Source organism: Lissotriton vulgaris, chromosome 5 (assembly GCF_964263255.1).
Source record: "Lissotriton vulgaris chromosome 5, aLisVul1.2, whole genome shotgun sequence".
NCBI classification, from domain to species: domain Eukaryota; kingdom Metazoa; phylum Chordata; class Amphibia; order Caudata; family Salamandridae; genus Lissotriton; species Lissotriton vulgaris.
In genome coordinates, this window is record NC_141693.1 from 1,927,197,721 (window position 1) to 1,927,214,447 (window position 16,727).

Below are 16,727 nucleotides of genomic sequence, written 5' to 3' on the forward strand. Positions count from 1 at the left end.
ACGCCACCGCCCGGCCCCGGGTGACCCATGTTTCCTGTCCATCCACCCCACCCCAGAGAGCCTGGTCATCCAGGCTTCAAATTCCCAGACCGCATTCCCGTCGGCTCCGCCGGACAGGGAATCCAAGAGGTATGAGCAGTACGGCAAAAAGGTATTCTCCTCCCTTAGTCTGGGACTGCAGTCTTCCAACACCGCATGCCTCTTGGGCCGCTACACCCACTCTCTGTGGGATACGGTTGCAGAATTGCTGCCAGAGTGTCTGTTGGAGGTACGGGCCAAACTCGGCCAAGCCCTTGTGGAAGGCCGGGATGCAGCAAAATATTCTATCCGGTGTGGGCTGGAGACCACCGACTCACTAGGTAGAGCGACGGCAACGACAGTGGCGATTCGTCGCCACGCCTGGTTGAGGTCCGCCAACTTTTCGGCCGATGTCCAGAATACACTGATGGACATGCCGTTTGACGGCCGTCGCCTTTTTGGCGACAAGGCAGACCATGCGCTTGAGCGCTTTAAGGACTCCAGGGCTACGGCCAAGTCCTTGGGCCTCTCGGCCCCGCGCCAGCAAACGGGTGCCTTTCGCTCCTTTCGTGGCCAAGGAAGGGGTGCTCCCACACGTGCTGCCAGCCATGCACCGCAGACTAACATCCAGCGCGGTGGCGGAAATCGCCCTGGAGGTGGTCAGGGACAACGGCGAGGCCAGTCCACACCCTCCCCCGCAGCATCCGCCTCAAAACCCTCCTAGTCCGTGCTTTTCGGCCCATGTGACGCCAGTGGGGGGCAGGGTTCGCCATCACCACTCCCACTGGCGCACTGTCACGTCTGACAGGTGGGTGCTGCAAATCGTCCTAAGGCGCTACTCCCTCCCCTTCGAGACCCCTCAAGCCATGCCACCGCAACACCACCACTTATCAGAGATCATTTGCGGCTTCTGCAGGAGGAAGTTACGGCCCTCTTGGCCAAGGGGGCCATCGAGCGCGTTCCTGGGCCAGAATTAGGATGTGGTTGCTACTCCCACTACTTTCTTGTACCCAAGAAGGGCAAAGGGGGCCTACGCCCTATCTTGGACCTACGGAACGGCTTCCTCCTGAAGGAGAAGTTCAAAATGCTGACTCTGGCTCTGGTCTTAGCTGCCCTGGACCCAGGAGACTGGATGGTAGCATTGGACTTGCAGGACGCTTATTTCCACATCTCCGTCCTGCCAGCCCACCGGTGCTACCTGCGGTTCACGGTAGGCCACGAGCACTTTCAGTTTACCGTGCTCCCCTTCGGCCTTACCAGGGCCCCACGGGTGTTCACGAAAGTGATGGCGGTGGTCACGGCTCATCTGCGCAGGTTAGGGGTTTCAGTCTTCCCCTACCTCGACGACTGGTTGTTGAAGGCGGGCTCGCCCCAGACAGTCGTCAGCCACCTCCAGACAACGGCAGACCTCCTGCACCAGCTGGGCTTTTCCATCAATGTGAGCGGTTCTCGACTCAGCGCAGTTTCAGGTTTATCCCCCCGAACAGCGTGTTCGGGAAATACAGGCTCTGATTCCAATCTTTCAGCCTTTATCCAGAGTCTCAGTCAGGTTGACGCTGCGGCTTCTGGGGCTGATGGCTTCCTGCATCCTTCTGGTGCATCACGCCTGTTGGCTGATGTGGGCTCTGCAGTGGGACCTGAAGTTTCAGTGGGCCCAGCATCAGGGCAACCTGTCCGACCATGTCCTGATCTCGGAGGGCACTGCGAGACAGCTGCAGTGGTGGGTCACGGACCGCAATTGGGTCAGCGGCAGATCCCTCTCCCTTCCCCAACCGGAGCACGTAGTTGTGACGGACGCATCCCTCCAGGGCTGGGGAGGCCACATGGGAGAGGCGGAGATCAGAGGCCTCTGGTCTCCGGCGGAGTCCCGGCTCCATATCAACCTTTTGGAGCTGCGGGCGATTCGTCTAGCACTGAAGGCATTCCACCGCCATGTGGTACTGCAACAAACAGGGCGGGGTGGGGTCGTGGACCCTCTGCCAGGAGGCTCTGCGCCTTTGGCAGTGGCTGGAACATCAGGGTGTGACCCTGGTGGTTCAACACCTGGCAGGTTCTCTGAACGCCAGGGCGGATGAACTCAGCCGCCGGTGCATGATGGATCACGAATGGCGTCTGAACTCGGACGTGGCGCAAGGCCTCTTTCAGCAGTGGGGAGAGCCTTGGTTAGATCTATTCGCCACCGAAGATAACGCGCAATGTCATCAGTTCTGCGTGTTGGAATTTCCAAGGCGGCACTCGCTCGGAGACGCTTTTCGCCGCGAGTGGAGTTGCGGTCTGTTGTACGCCTTTCCGCCTAAACTACTTCTGCCCAGAGTGCTGAAGAAGATCAAGCGCGACCGGGCACAAGTCATCCTTTTGGCTCCGGACTGGGCACGAAGGTACTGGTATCCCGAGCTACTCAGTATGTCAGTCGATCCCCCTGGTTCGTCTGCCTCTTCAGGAGGACCTTCTGTCGCAGCAGCAGGGGACGGTCCTCCACCCGAACCTGTCCAGTCTCCACCTCCATGCTTGGAGATTGAGCGGCGACAGTTGAGGCCATTTGACTTGCCTCCTGAAGTATGTAACATCCTTCTGGCAGCCAGGCGTCCCTCCACAAAGTCGGTATACGCCTGCAGGTGGAACAGATTTGTGGCATGGTGCACAGCAAAGGCTGTGGATCCTATCTCTGCCCCTTTTTCTGAGGTTCTTCTCTTCCTTCTTTCTCTTGCCCAGCAGGGCTCTGCTCTGGGCACTATCAAGGGCTACCTTTCTGCCCTTTCAGCCTTTCTAGGGCTGCCTGATCAACCTTCTTTGTTCAAGTCCCCTGTTGTTAATCGATTCCTGAAAGGCATCACACATACGTTTCCACCTGTTCCCTTTGTGATGCCTCAGTGGGACTTGAACCTGGTTCTTACTTTTCTGATGTGCGCTCCCTTTGAGCCACTTCACAACTGTCCTATCCGCCTTCTTACCTTGAAGGCTGCCTTCCTGGTTGCCATCACCTCTGCCAGGAGAGTGAGTGAGCTCCAGGCTCTATCCTCTAAACCTCCTTTCCTTTCGGTCCATCCGGACAAGGTTGTGTTGCGGACAAGGCCCTCTTTCCTGCCCAAGGTAGTCACAGCCTTCCACATCGGGCAGTCCATCACCTTGCCCACCTTCTTTCCGCCTCCGCATCCCTCGAAAGAGGAAGAGAGGCTCCACCGTCTGGACCCAAAACGTGCGCTCTCTTACTATCTGGATCGCACACGCCAGTTCTGGGTGGATGACCAACTCTTTGTTGGTTACGTGGGCGCTAAGAAGGGAAAGGCGGTGCACAAGCGGACCATCTCGTGGTGGATCATCTTGTGTATCCAGGCGTGTTACTCCTTGGCTAAGAAGAAACCCCCTGTGGGACTAAGGGCTCATTCCATTCGGGCCACGGCGACTACAACTGCCCTGGGCTGAGGAGTGCCCTTGCAGGACACTTGCCAGGCAGCTACGTGGGCCTCGCTGCACACGTTTGCAAGACACTATTGCCTGGACAGCCAAGTCCGGAGGGATGGCTTCTTTGGCCGTTCTGTCCACCAGGACATTCTGGTGTGATTATTGGTTCGCAGACCAACCACCGGGGTTGGTATTGCTGGGGTATCTTTTCTAAGGTAAGGAATCTATCACTAACGTGTCTCTTTCAGATGCACAAGTTACTACTTGTGTAACGATATATCTGTAAGAGACATTAGTTAGTGATAGATTCCTTACCGACCCACCCAACCTCCCCGTTCTGCGAACCAATATCTAGGGTTACGGTCATCCCCTTTCAGGGCCCTAGTTTCAATGGAACCAATGTTGGTTTTTAACATAGCTCTGCGTTTCTGGCGCGGAAAAGCTGTGTCTAAGAACTGACGTCAGCACGCGAAGGCGGCGTCTAAGTACTCCGACGACGTCATCACGACGACGGACGCGGAGCCGCAGACGACGCCTACCGACGCGCAATGGTACTGCTACGCAAAAATTTCCGGATCCAGTCTGACACCTGGGGATATTCTAAGGTAAGGAATCTATCACTAACTAATGTCTCTTATCGTTACACAAGTAGTAACTTGTGCATTTCACTAAATCTACTTGTCTTTGAAGTATTTTGGGAGTCGATATTTTGTTTACAGTATTTTGTATCACAATATTTCGTCGAGGTAATTCCGGTATCATACTGCTAAGGAAGGTGAGGTAAGTTTAAAAGCCAGGCTATCAGAAGGTCTGATAAATCAACAAAATCCGGAACATGCAAAAAAAGAAACAAAACGGCAGGCCTCTTTCTGCGTTTCCTCCAGATTATGAACGGCACTCCCATTACAGATATACGAGCTCTATCCATGCTCTGCTTCACATAAATAGCGCAAGGCCTTGTTCTTTAAACAACATCTCATCAATTTGCCACTTCTGGCCCGTGTAACACCTGATCATCATGCCTCTGGGTAGATACTGGGTAGATACACTATTTCTCAAACCTGGCAGGCACCCCCTGAGTCCTCCAATCCCATGCCCTTCCACTTGTCCTCTCCCTTTGTCTCTTTTGCTCGACTCTCCCTTCCCTCCATCTCTGTAATGCTGACGTCTCCTTCTACAGCAGTCTGTTGAGTTGTATGCGATTCCAAACGATGTAAATCCACATATATTTGCACACAGAAGAAAAAGGGAGTAGGGATGAATGCAGGATGTAACGAAGGAGTGAAGTATGGAAAAAAACAAGACAATACAGTGAGTGTGAAATGGGAGGGAAAAGGGGAACGAGACATGGAAATAACGAAAGGAGAAAAAAAGGAGGAAGGAAGCAAGCAGGTAAATTCCCTAATATTTCTATACACAATGACACCCAAGCCACTCGACCACAAATTCGTAGAATGCATGAAAATGACGTGGTGGAAATACTCTCCCAAACAGAATGCTTGCAATTGAGAATGCAAGACACCTAATAGTAATGAATACATTGACAAAAATAGGAAAGATAAAATGGGTATCCAGAATCAAGGTAAGAATAAGCGCAGTGATAATAAAAACTAAGATTAAAAAAAACAGAGAGCAAGACAAGTTAACAAAACTGTCAATAAATTAAGTGCAGGATGAGAAACAAAGGGGAAAGAAAGACAACGAGAGGAACAGAAAAAAGAAAACTGTCATTAAAGAAAATTGAGAAATAACACAGAAAATAAAGACAAAATAAATAAAGAACGAGACGAACACCGTGAAAATCGAAGTAGGCAAAAAACAATGACTAAAGCGTGTAAATAAGTCTAAAAAATAAGACCGGATAAAGGACAATGATAAAAGAAAACTAGGAGAGCAACTGGGTGCATCTAAAGCACAGTAGTGAAGGAAATGTGAAACCAGCTTTATTTGGAACCTTCTTTGAGAAGGGCATAGATTGTGGCTATCCGTGTTGGCAACCAGATTTGTTAGGGAACGTTCTGTATCACTGAATTTGCCCCCTCATTATAACCCGCATTATAACTCAAACCAGAAGCAACAGAAGAAAAACCAATATACAAATGATGTCATCATAACACGATTGAGATGGTTTCCAATTTATGAACCTGAAGAAAATAAATTGTTGTTAGTGAGGTGAGAGCTGTCATAGCCAATGTGAAAGCCAAGCCTATTTTTCAGCAAGGTGGCAGCAAAAGAACAACAGCAGCCTTTTCAGTCTTCAAGCCTCTAAAGAAGGAACTGCTAATGCAAAGCTTGGAGAATTGTTTCAGGTGCTTTGTACAATTGTGGAGGTGTTATATTTTACCCCCTTACCAAATAAAAAAGCACAACTATCTGTAGCTTTTATTACAGAAACAAAATTTGGATTAAAATCAGATGATGCATGGAACTATTCAAAAATACTACATACTCGGGTGTTTTGTAGTTCCCACCATATACAGCTATGGAGGGTGAAGGTGATGCCAAAAGACAGATGTCTGATTAAAATTGGTTTTGGAGAGAGGAAATATTTTTGACTTCAGGGACTGAAAAACAAAGTTCCCATGTTTCAAGAAAGAAAATCTTATTTAGTTTTGAAGTTGTTAGGTGAAAACTTTCAGCAGGCACACCACTCTCTGCAAATCCTAACCCTGTTGATTGCAATGAAGTTTGTACCTCGTGTGTTTTCACTTCACAGTTAGCACAGTATCAGAATCTTTGACAGCTTTCAAATGTTCTCAATGTTTTAGCCTGAAAACCTTAATAACATTCGCTTTAGAGGAAAAGCAGCATGGGCAGCCAAGCAATGAGCAGCGGGCAAAGAAACATCTTCTTGTGGAAGGTGTCTTGCCAAGCATGAGTCTTGCTCTGCTATGGGAAGAATTCCATGAAGAAGCTGACTGCATAGGGTGACAAATACCTGTGATGGCTTCTGTCGCTAGAGCCTTTGTGCGCCGGTCTCCAGAGACCCCATAAATGCTGAACTTGTACTTCTTGGCAGGCTTGAGGCCCACGATCCTCGCAGTACGGAAGTCCCCATCCACTGTGAGCACCCTGGGTGTTCCATCTGCATCTCGATATTGAATAAGGAAAGAGCCGAAGACTCCATCCTCAACGTCCCAGGACAGCTGGAGGGAGTCCTTGGTGATGTCAGAAACTGAGAGGTCACTCAACCTGGGTAATCGCGTCGTTACCTTTTCAAGCGGCACTAGAATGGGGTAAGTGAAAGTAAAAGTTGATAAAGTTTGGTTGGAGTTGGAATAGTTAAGTGACCTATGAAGAGGTCCCCTATGCATTTAAGTCGGCCGAGAACTGTTACTTATTTGTGTTGATCCCATGAAAAAATATCTTATCAAAAATATGTTTTGGACCAAACAATGTGGATTCCCAATTTTAGGAAAATCTGATTTCCAAATCAATGAGTGTGGTGAGAATGTTGTGAGAATGATTGTGCCTGTGCTATCCCTGTGGATGAAGTCCATGTATGTAAAAGTTATTGCCATGAAATAGTGACTCTACTAACAAAAAAATCTGATATGCTCTGTTATGCCAGAAGTGTTTATTGGGCCTGGAGCACAAAGCAAAGGACTTTCTACAAAAGCGGTAGAGTTCAGCTTGGGACTAGCCATAGTGGTAATGACTACCAGGGAATAGAAAGGCTGGCAGTAAGTGTAAATCTGTTACACTATACAGCAGTGAGTGAATTCCCCATTTTGTATGATGGAGGCACAGGTTTATGGGCCTCGGAGGTCCACTGTGAATAGAACAAGTTCTGCTCCTAGCTGCGACAAAGCTTCAAAGATTTATTGACAACCCCAGTTACCTCCAAAGACTAGTGAAATGAATCCATTATTGATGTATGAGATTTTTACAAAAATAGAAATAAATTTGAAGTCACTCTTCACCAGCATTGCTGGCCATATAGACTTCCATAAATAGCTCTTTAATGGTCTGTTCATTCTCCATATCTGCATCAAAATCACTGCAAAGGACCATTCTTACAGAAGAAAGATTTACTCATAATTGGAATCAGTGTATCAGTTATAAGAAGAGGTCTACAGCCTGGCCAGAGTCTGTGACCATAGCGAATTTCACAGAGTCTCTCTCATCAAAAACTTGTCTCCCTTTGTTGTAAAAAGCAATGCTACTGTAGATCAGTAGTGAGCTTTAACCCCTCCCATGCTCATGACGAACTCAGCTCGTCATGACCGTTGGAACGCTCGCACGCGGGGATAATTCCCCTGCTGTGCTGAGTGTTCCATTAAACGGGTGTGGTCGTGACGAGAACCGTGGCTCGTCACAAGCTGAGCTCGTCATGAGCACCGGGGCGCTGTGCGCGCCCCCACCCCCCATCACAGCAGGGAAATGTATCCCGCAGCCAAGGGGTTACTAATGTATTTTAATCATCACAAGGGATTTCCTTCATCTGATGACAGCCTCACGCATGGCCAAACTTAGTGGCTTCAAAGGCTGTCATAGAGTTCACTCATGGCTAGTCTCATTTACTAATTGGTCTTCCAAGGAGAATCCCTTATTGGAAGACATTCTCACACATGACCAGACTCAGTGAACCCATATCTCAAGGACTATTTCTGAGCGGAAAACAGTCTCACACATGGTCAGGATGAAAACCCCCATGGTTTTCCAAGGAGAATCTGGCATCAGAAGACAGTCTCTTTCATGCCCAGAGTCGGTGTTCGTACAAACTTCCACAGACTTGCTCATTGGAAGGCAATCTCCGCAATAGTAATTCCTTAAATGTCCATGGTCTTTTACTCATCGAAGATAATTTCCTTCACATCCAGAATGGAGACCATTTTAACCATTTAAATATTACAAACAGTCTCGTTCGCAGCCCAATAAGCCTAGTGAGCTTCAGTTATGTCTCCCGTATTGGACCCCTTATTTTACTATGGAAAGACTTTTATGAAAGCCAAAACTCAGTAATGGTGACTGATCTGTTCCCTCATAACCAGGGAACTCTACCTTCCTCCTACCAAGCTGGTAGTTGCCAGACGCTGTCTCTGATAAGGCAGTGAACAGGAATACACCATTATTAAAAACATCTGCCTTTGTGTTAACCATGCTTAAAAGATAAAGGCCTAGATGTATCAAGCATTTTGCGATTCGTTAAGGCCGAAATTCACAGAATTTCAGCCTTAACGAATCGCAAACAGACATTTTGCATCTTTTGGGATGTATGTGAAATTAGCAAAATAAGGAATCGCGATTCCTTAAATGCCATGTATGAAGCTTTTTTAATTTGCGAATTCAGGTTAAGGAATCGCAAATTAACACCAACTTGAGGTTCGTGTTAATTTGCAAAATCCTTTCAAAAACCAAAATGTGGCAATTTCCATATGCACACACATGTAAGTTTCAGGGGTGCAGCAGGGTGTCCATGAGACACCCCTGCACCCTTGCAATAATTCTCAAATTGCGATTAGCAAATTGCGAATTCGCAATTTGAGAATTATTTCGCACCCATTCCTATCGGCCTCCTGCCCCAAAGAAATGAATGGGAAATTATTCCTTATTTGCGAATTCGCAACTTGCGAATTCGCAAATTAGGAATAATAAGGAATCGCAAAAAAATAGTGATTTTACACATACATCCCATTTTGCGATTTCTTAATAGCGATTTGGTAAAAAATCGCTATTAAGAAATCGCAAATAGGAACGATGATACATCTAGGCCAAAAAACCTGAAATGTATTCCTGATTCTGGTTGGTATTTGAGTTCCTACTGCAGTTGTGGAAAAATACATTTACAAGTGACGAGTGGACTAGGAGGATCTTGTCAAAACATATTTTTCTAGAACAGCATGTCTCAATTCCTTCTTCTGAATCCTGTCTTTTATAATATACTGTACCCATTATGTGAGAATGAACAACGAGTTCATTGCTCCAAGGGACCCTGGTTTCTGCTCTTGCCAAGTGCACGGGTGTTGTGGCCCCAGCTCCCTCATTCGATCTCTGATATGTTGAAATGGTGAAGGAAATATTGCTACTAAGGACACAATGGTGCCTTCTGTTCAGTTATTGTTTATCCGAGGGACTGTTGCGGTGCCTGACCACTCACTGATATATAAATAATCAAGACAATTTACTGGAAGCAATAAGCAAGCCACAAATACACCTTGGATTTAACCAGACTGCTATCAGGCCAAATAAGGACTTTACTATGGTAGGAGTAAATCATTTTCGGCTGTTGGATACGACCAATAGAATTACATAGTGCCACTGGCTCCACAACCATCAAGCATAGTGTGAATTTTGGAATATGAAACTGAATTAATTCGGAAGCAGCCAAGATCCCATTCTGGTCAGTATACATCGTTCTTTGGGAATGGCATTTTTGAGTAATGCCATTTAACTCGCTCCCTTATCACAGACTGCCTAGCCTTGTCAAACTGGCGCAAAATCCCATGGTTGACTTATATATGGAACTTTTTCAATGATCTGGGCCGCAAGTCTTATTTTGAAGATCCTGCTACGATCGAAGACATCTCCAGGAAACACCTAAAATTAATGTGCTTGGGTCACCTGAGAGAGCTTCGAAACCAAGCTGAGATCTTAAAACCCTCCAACGAAAAAATCTGTGCACAACAATCCTTCAAAGGCATACAACCATATCTGTCTTATTTTTTATCAAACCATGAGAAATTCTTACTAACAAGATTTCGATTTAACATTTTCTTCCGTTTAGTTTCTTTTCCGGAAACTCAAAACTGGTCCCGCAAGCTGATGAACTGCCCTTGTGATGGAACCTCCCCACAGTCAACGATCCACGTTATTTTATTCTGCAAATATTATAAAATTCCACGTAAAACAAGGATAATTCCACTCCTTCGATCTAGCGGTCACAGACAGTGCTATTCTGCGTTTCTTTTTTTGCAGTCTCTAAACACACCCCATGAAGCTAAAATTATAGTGACTTTTCTTAAAGCAGTCATCTCATTACGCCAAAAAGTTTCAATTTAACCAGTAACATTTAAAATTGTAAATCTCTTAGTGTGCTCTTTTTTATCTTGTTTTATTTTAAACTAATCTATGTGATGAAAACTTCTCTCTTTATGTACCTTTTATGATTATACAATTGATAATCGAATAAAAGTTATTGAACTGAACTGAGTAATGCTATTCCCACGGAAAGCATGTTGTTGTGTCAGAAGCAGTTTTCCCCTGCATGCCCCATCATGAAGTTACTACAAAGTTCTCTGAGGCATTCCAAGTTGAAACTCAGATAGGCCAAGTAGAATGTGGTGGCTAATGTCCAACTCTGTGAATGTGTTGAATCTGGTGTTTTCGGGAGAGGAGGTGTAAAGGATGCTGAATTAAGGATGAGATAGTGTCTGTCGTTCTCAGCTGACCTATTATGATCATGATTTCTTTGGATTGCTTTGGAAGTCTATTTTAAGTGCAAGACAGCAGGACTGTAAAATCTTTGGTGATCAACTTTTTTCATCAGAACCATAAACCCCATGAGGAAGCTTGTTTTGGGACTTTCTAGTACCTGTGGTGCCTTCTGTGGATATTGATTTGCTGCGTCTATCCCCAGTCACGCCATACAATATGAATTTGTACTTTTTGGAAGGCCTCAAGCCTGAGATAGTGACACTGCGGAGTTCCCTGTCCACGGGCAGCTCCTGGACTGTGCCGTCTACGTCTCTGTACTGAATGAGGAAAGAATCAAAGTCCCCATCCTGGATGGTCCAAGCCAGCTGAAGGGAATCCTGGGTGATGTTGGAAATGGAAAGGTCACCCAGTCGAGCAGGCCGAGTCTTATGTTTCTCCAGTGAAGCTAAAACAGATAAAAGGATGAGTGCAAATGTTAATGACTCTAGGTAGTGTTTTACACCTTTTTCAGTGTAGGTCCAGGAAATGGTCAAAGTTTGTTGAAAATGTAGACAGAAATGGTGTCTTTGGCGCATTTTAATATGTGGTAGACACAGTGGACCATCCATGTAATACAAGAAGTTCCTAATGACGTACTTTCTTAACAGTGTCTATAAAAATCACTGGTTCAGAGGAAATACTGATACATATTCATAATTGATCTGCTTTAATTATTTTATGAAAACGTAACAACAAAAATAACCGTGCAAGTTGTTTTGTTTGATATGTACTAGTCTTCCTATACTAAAGAGACAAGAGGCATCCAATCACAAAAAGAGAGCATTTAAAATGGAACCATTTATTTTGCGACTTATACAATTAATTCTCACTTCTTCAGAGTATGGATGTAAGCTTCATTAGCCTGACACATTAATGCGTAGCGGGGCAAGTCATTAAATCTTAAGCAACTTTCAAGTCCCAAATGTTGAGAACATTCCGTGATGAATATCTAATGAGTAAACTTTCTACTATTTGGTATATTTGGGCTCTAAAATCAGACTCAATGTAGCATAATAACTGCTTTCACGTGAGAGTTCCAGTTTAACGGTTTAACACATAGAGAAACAAATCTCAGACTATAAAACACAATGATAAAACCCGAACACAGGGGCATATTATCAATGCAGGCGATATGCTATTTTCACCAAAAACGGCCACTAAGCGGCGATAATACTATCGCCCAATTAGCAAGCTGCCGCTAACTGATGTTAGCGACAGCTTTGAGGCGATAGCGAGCGGTTTGGGGCCCGCTTTGCATGTTAGCGATAATTATCGCTAATGACATGCAAAGTGGGCGTCCCCAACCCGTTAGCGACTGAAAGCAGTCGCTAACGTCGCTAACGCCTATTAGCAAGGCAGGCTTAGCAATGTCAATATTCACGCTAAGCGCGAATATCGCCGAAAACTAACACCTGCCCAGACCAGTTCTTAGCCATGTTATCCAATGGGAGGTGGATAACACGGCTAAGAACATTTAGTCACTAATGCGTGAATATCGCTGTATTCTCAGCGATATTCACGCTATCGGTGGAAAAATTATTGCTTTGGAGATAAACGTAGCTAATAGCACGTTATCTCAGTGATAATTTTCGGCGATGCTTAGCGATAAAAAATAGTTGCTATGCCTAGTTAGCGATAAATATCGCTAATCATTGGTAATATTCCCCACAGTCTCCCCAAAACTAAAGTCAAAAGTCATGACTGTTGGCAGCAGATGGTGGGAGCAAGGCCTCTTGCCTTTTAAGACAAATGGAAGTTCCAGATAAGCGTCAAATGGGTTCTGTCAGTCATAAGAAATGTCTTTTTATAGAACTTGAAGTGCATCATCTGCAAATGTTCTGGGAAACTCCCATGCTAAAGGATGTTGTAAATACAGAGTATGTGTTAAAAAGCGTTGAAGCTCTATTATCGAGAGGAGCAATATCATAAGTACCCTTCCTAGAAAGAAATCAAGGCTTCTCTTCTAACTTGATCCTTGTGCCAAGACAGACACGCCTTTTAACTGGTCATGGATTTAAAAGGAATGAATCTGTTTGTACAGAAGATTCTGTTCAGGACGTCGACCCTATGAGAGGCAATCACAGTGGTGCTGGAAGGAGATTTACTAATACCCTGGATGCACTTTCACATTCAATTCATCCAGCAAGTCAACAATTTTATTGGTTTGCAGTAGCAGGAAGGCATTAACAGTTCAGAGATCTGCCATTTTGTCTGAGAACCTCACCAAGAATGTTTACAAAGGTATTGACACCAGTTGTGGCTCTCCTACATTTAAAGGGTATTGATATTCAGCCTTATCTCAGAAAACTGCTGATTAGCTCCTCTACTTTTTTGAAAGCAGAACTTGCGGTTGAGATAGATGTCAGGTGCCTCAGTGACATTGGAATCCTCCTCATCCTAAAAATTTCTCTTGGTTCCAGCAAAGCAGAGACTATGCATTGGGGCCCTATTCTAAACAGAGAAAGCAAGGATATGTCTCAAGCAGACAAGAATCCAGGTATTACACCAAGCTGTAACACATGTCCTTGCTTGTCAGGAGGCCTCAGCGCGGATTTTCCTGAAAGTCAGGAATTGATGTCAGTCATAATGGTGGTAATACCATGCACATATCTCAATGGGAAACCTTTGTTCAATCACCTTCTGACTCACTGGTCTGCAGTAACTCAGATGTTCTAATCACAGATTCCAATGTCCCAATCTTGAGTACGTGATCTAGCTCGGTAGTTAGATGCAAGGAATATGTGAAGAGGTATTCTTCTGATTTAACCAATTCCAAAAGCAATCAACACTGATGTCAGTCAATGGGGATGAGGAGCGATCTTGCCAGAGGAGGTAGTGAAGGGTAAATAGTCAATGCATGCACATTTTTAATTTCAACGAATTGGCAGCCCTTTCTTTTCTTTGTCCATCAGTTTCTTAACAAGGATGATTTTGGGCCCGATTCACAGAACTAACTTCAGACAAAATTCTAAACTTACTACCATTATGGTATTCACAGAAGGCACTTACTCATTTCGGTATTCACAGAAGTTAGGAGTCCTAACTTTAGGATACCTAAATGCCTTCTGTGAATACCGAAAGTCTCTAAGTTATGATTTGTCTCAGTTTAGGAGTCTTAAAGTTAGGAATCCTAACTTTACTACTCCTAAACTGAGAAAAATCCTAAATTTAAGACTTTCTGTATTCACAGACGGCATTTAGGAGTCCTAAAGTTAGGACTCCTAATTTCTTTGAATACCAAAATGAGTAAGTACCTTCTGTGAATACCAAAATGGTAGTAAATTAATGATTTTGTCTTAAGTTAGTTCTGTGAATCGGGCCCTTAGTGAGGACTGACAACCAGTTTGCGAAGGTTATATTAGCCATTAAGAGGAAACCAGGGTAGATTGGCTGAGAGCCATAGAGTATAGGATTTGTCTTTAGGCAGAGAGTCGTCTGCTGGCACTTTCAGCGATACATTCTGGGCATGGGCATTTTTGGGAGAATTCCTTGATTAGTAAATTTCAGGCTAAGACAGGAGGCGTTCGATCAGATTCAGAAGGCATTTTATTATCCGTGGTTGGACCTTTGTGCTTTTCCAAGTACTGCTCTACAGCCAAATTATTGCATGAGCAGCAGGAACCCTCAGGCTTGGAAGATAGATGCCCTATCCTTTTACAAGCCTAAGGGACTGCTATATGCATTTCCCTCAAACATCTTCTACACAGGGTGCTGAGTAAGGTTGGGGAGTGACAGTAATTCTGATGACTTCATTTTGGCCAAGAAGAACATGGTTTGCACGCTTGATGCAAATCTCAATTCAGAAAGAAATCCTGTTTTCATTACACCCTTCGCTCATCAGTTACTTGTAGTTGTTGCTTGAGACCTTCAGAGTTCCACACCCTGCGCATGCTCTGCAATATCTTCAGGTGGCTCCAATCAACTCCAGAAAGACAGTCACACAGGCACTAATCTCCAGCAGCGGAACACACTTTACTTAGGAATCACCGCATGGCTCCTGAAGAGGCTACAGACAATGCAAAAACTCAGCAGCCAGACTTATGCCCGACCTCCCCAGTCGCACCCACATCGCACCCCACCTCAAGAAGCTACACTGTTTCCAATCCAGAAAAGATGCCAACGAAGGACCAGCACATCTACAAATGCATGACCTTCCACCAACCAACCAGACTCCTTCGATCTGCCTCCCTCTCAGACACTCCCCGAATAAGCAAAGTCAACAGCGGAGGACTCTCCTTCTCATGTCTGGCAGCCAAAGCATGAAGCAACCTTCCCCTGCACCTCAGGTGCGCATCATTGCTCCAGCAATTCAGGAAAGAACTCAAGCCCTGGCTGTTCGAATGAACAGTCCACTATGACGTATGAGCATCCTGAGCACCTATGAAATATGAGCATCCTGAGCACCTTCAGACCCTCACAGGTGATTTGCTGCTCTTTACAAATCTCTGACTGATTGATTAATTGAGAATTCTAAGCCTGTTGTATTGGAAATTGAAGGGGAGTTACAGCCATAAGACTGTTCTAGGGAGTTACAGCCATTAGACTGTCCTAGGGAGGTAGCAGTAGCCATACAACAGTCAAAGAAGCCATCTGCCTTAATGGTGTATAAAAACACTGGGGTTGTTATGAGAAATGGTGCAAAGGTAAGGGTTATATGGCAGACTCAGTTGATCCCTGCAAGGTTTTTATGTTTCTTCGAAGGGGTTTTCAAAGTGTTTTCAAGGGTTGTCCTCATCAACTTTGTCTTCCCAATGGGAGGCAATTAAAGGGATTGGTACTTAGTTGATGTTCAGGAGCTGGTTGGTACGGATCATCTATACCACTGAAAGACATTCAGAACCATGCTTGTAGAAATACAAAGCAGTGAGAATCAAATTAAAACCACTGGTCAGATTACTGTCTATTAAAAATGACGACTAGATGAGATAAATAAAGATTTGTCACAGATAGGCGAATTCCTAATCTAGCAGAAGATTTCCAAATTACAAAAGACATAAAGGCTTTCACATGATGCCACAAATCCGTAGGTCTCTGATGAGTACATCCATTACCACAAGCTCCTCTTAGGAACAAAACCCAAAGGAAATTCCTTCAGAGCTGATCTTCCAGTTCTGATGATTGGAGTAGTGGAAAATAAAATTAATAGAGATTGAGGCCATTAGAGAACCCCACTCCATGCTTTGCCCCACGACCACCAAGTCTCTAGATATTCTGGTTGAACCTGTATGGTCTGCCAGCGCCAATGGTGCCCTGCCCATACAACACACAACATTTTATAGGAGGTATCCGAGGGCACAGAAAATGCAAGAAAAAAGAAATTCCAAATTTCCAGTTGGAAGATATTTCCCAGAGAGTAACCAGAAGCATAATGACAGGTCTGCAACCAGGCCAGAGTGACAGGACAAGTTAGTTGTGAATCTTACAGATATGAATAGTACTGAAACTCAATCAGAGATCCTATGCAAGGGTCTGGGATTTGTCCTGACTCATTGAGCCAATTTTTTTAGTGTAAAGTGCAAATTGTCTGAATTGTAGACAGCGATTTTGCTTTTTTTTAGACTGTCCGGTTTCCCCCCTGATATGACCAATATACGATTATGTAACAAATCTACATTCTAGCACATCCCACAGGGTAATGAACTAAAATTGGTGCCATTTAAGCTAGCCATTATTATGGAGGTTAACTCTATTGATGACCTCCAGCTTTTTTTTCCTTATCCTCCTCCCCAAAGTCCATTTCTAATTTTCAGTCTGTCATGACTTTCATCCGGGACTGGATGAATCACAACCACCTGAAGCTCAACCCCGACAAAACGGAGTTGGTGCTGACAGGTGGTTGCTCCAGTCCCTGGTCTTTTTCTTTTTGGCCCCCCTCGTTGGGTCCCCCTCCA

General features: G+C 45.0%; 1 protein-coding gene across 15 annotated transcripts in view; it reads right to left on the minus strand.

The window, feature by feature from the left end:
* TNXB (tenascin XB) overlaps positions 1-16,727 on the minus strand; it is a 743,838-nt gene that overhangs the window by 143,427 nt on the left and 583,684 nt on the right. For 13 of the 15 annotated variants that reach the window (XM_086924531.1, XM_086924530.1, XM_086924535.1 and 10 more), the window contains 2 exons: positions 10,955-11,242; positions 6,359-6,646 (listed from right to left, as the gene is read on the minus strand). In XM_086924531.1, coding sequence (XP_086780657.1) covers positions 6,359-6,646; positions 10,955-11,242 — 576 coding nt within the window. The remainder of the gene's footprint in view (positions 1-6,358; positions 6,647-10,954; positions 11,243-16,727) is intronic. The other 2 variants (XM_086924538.1, XM_086924534.1) reach the window with 1 other exon arrangement.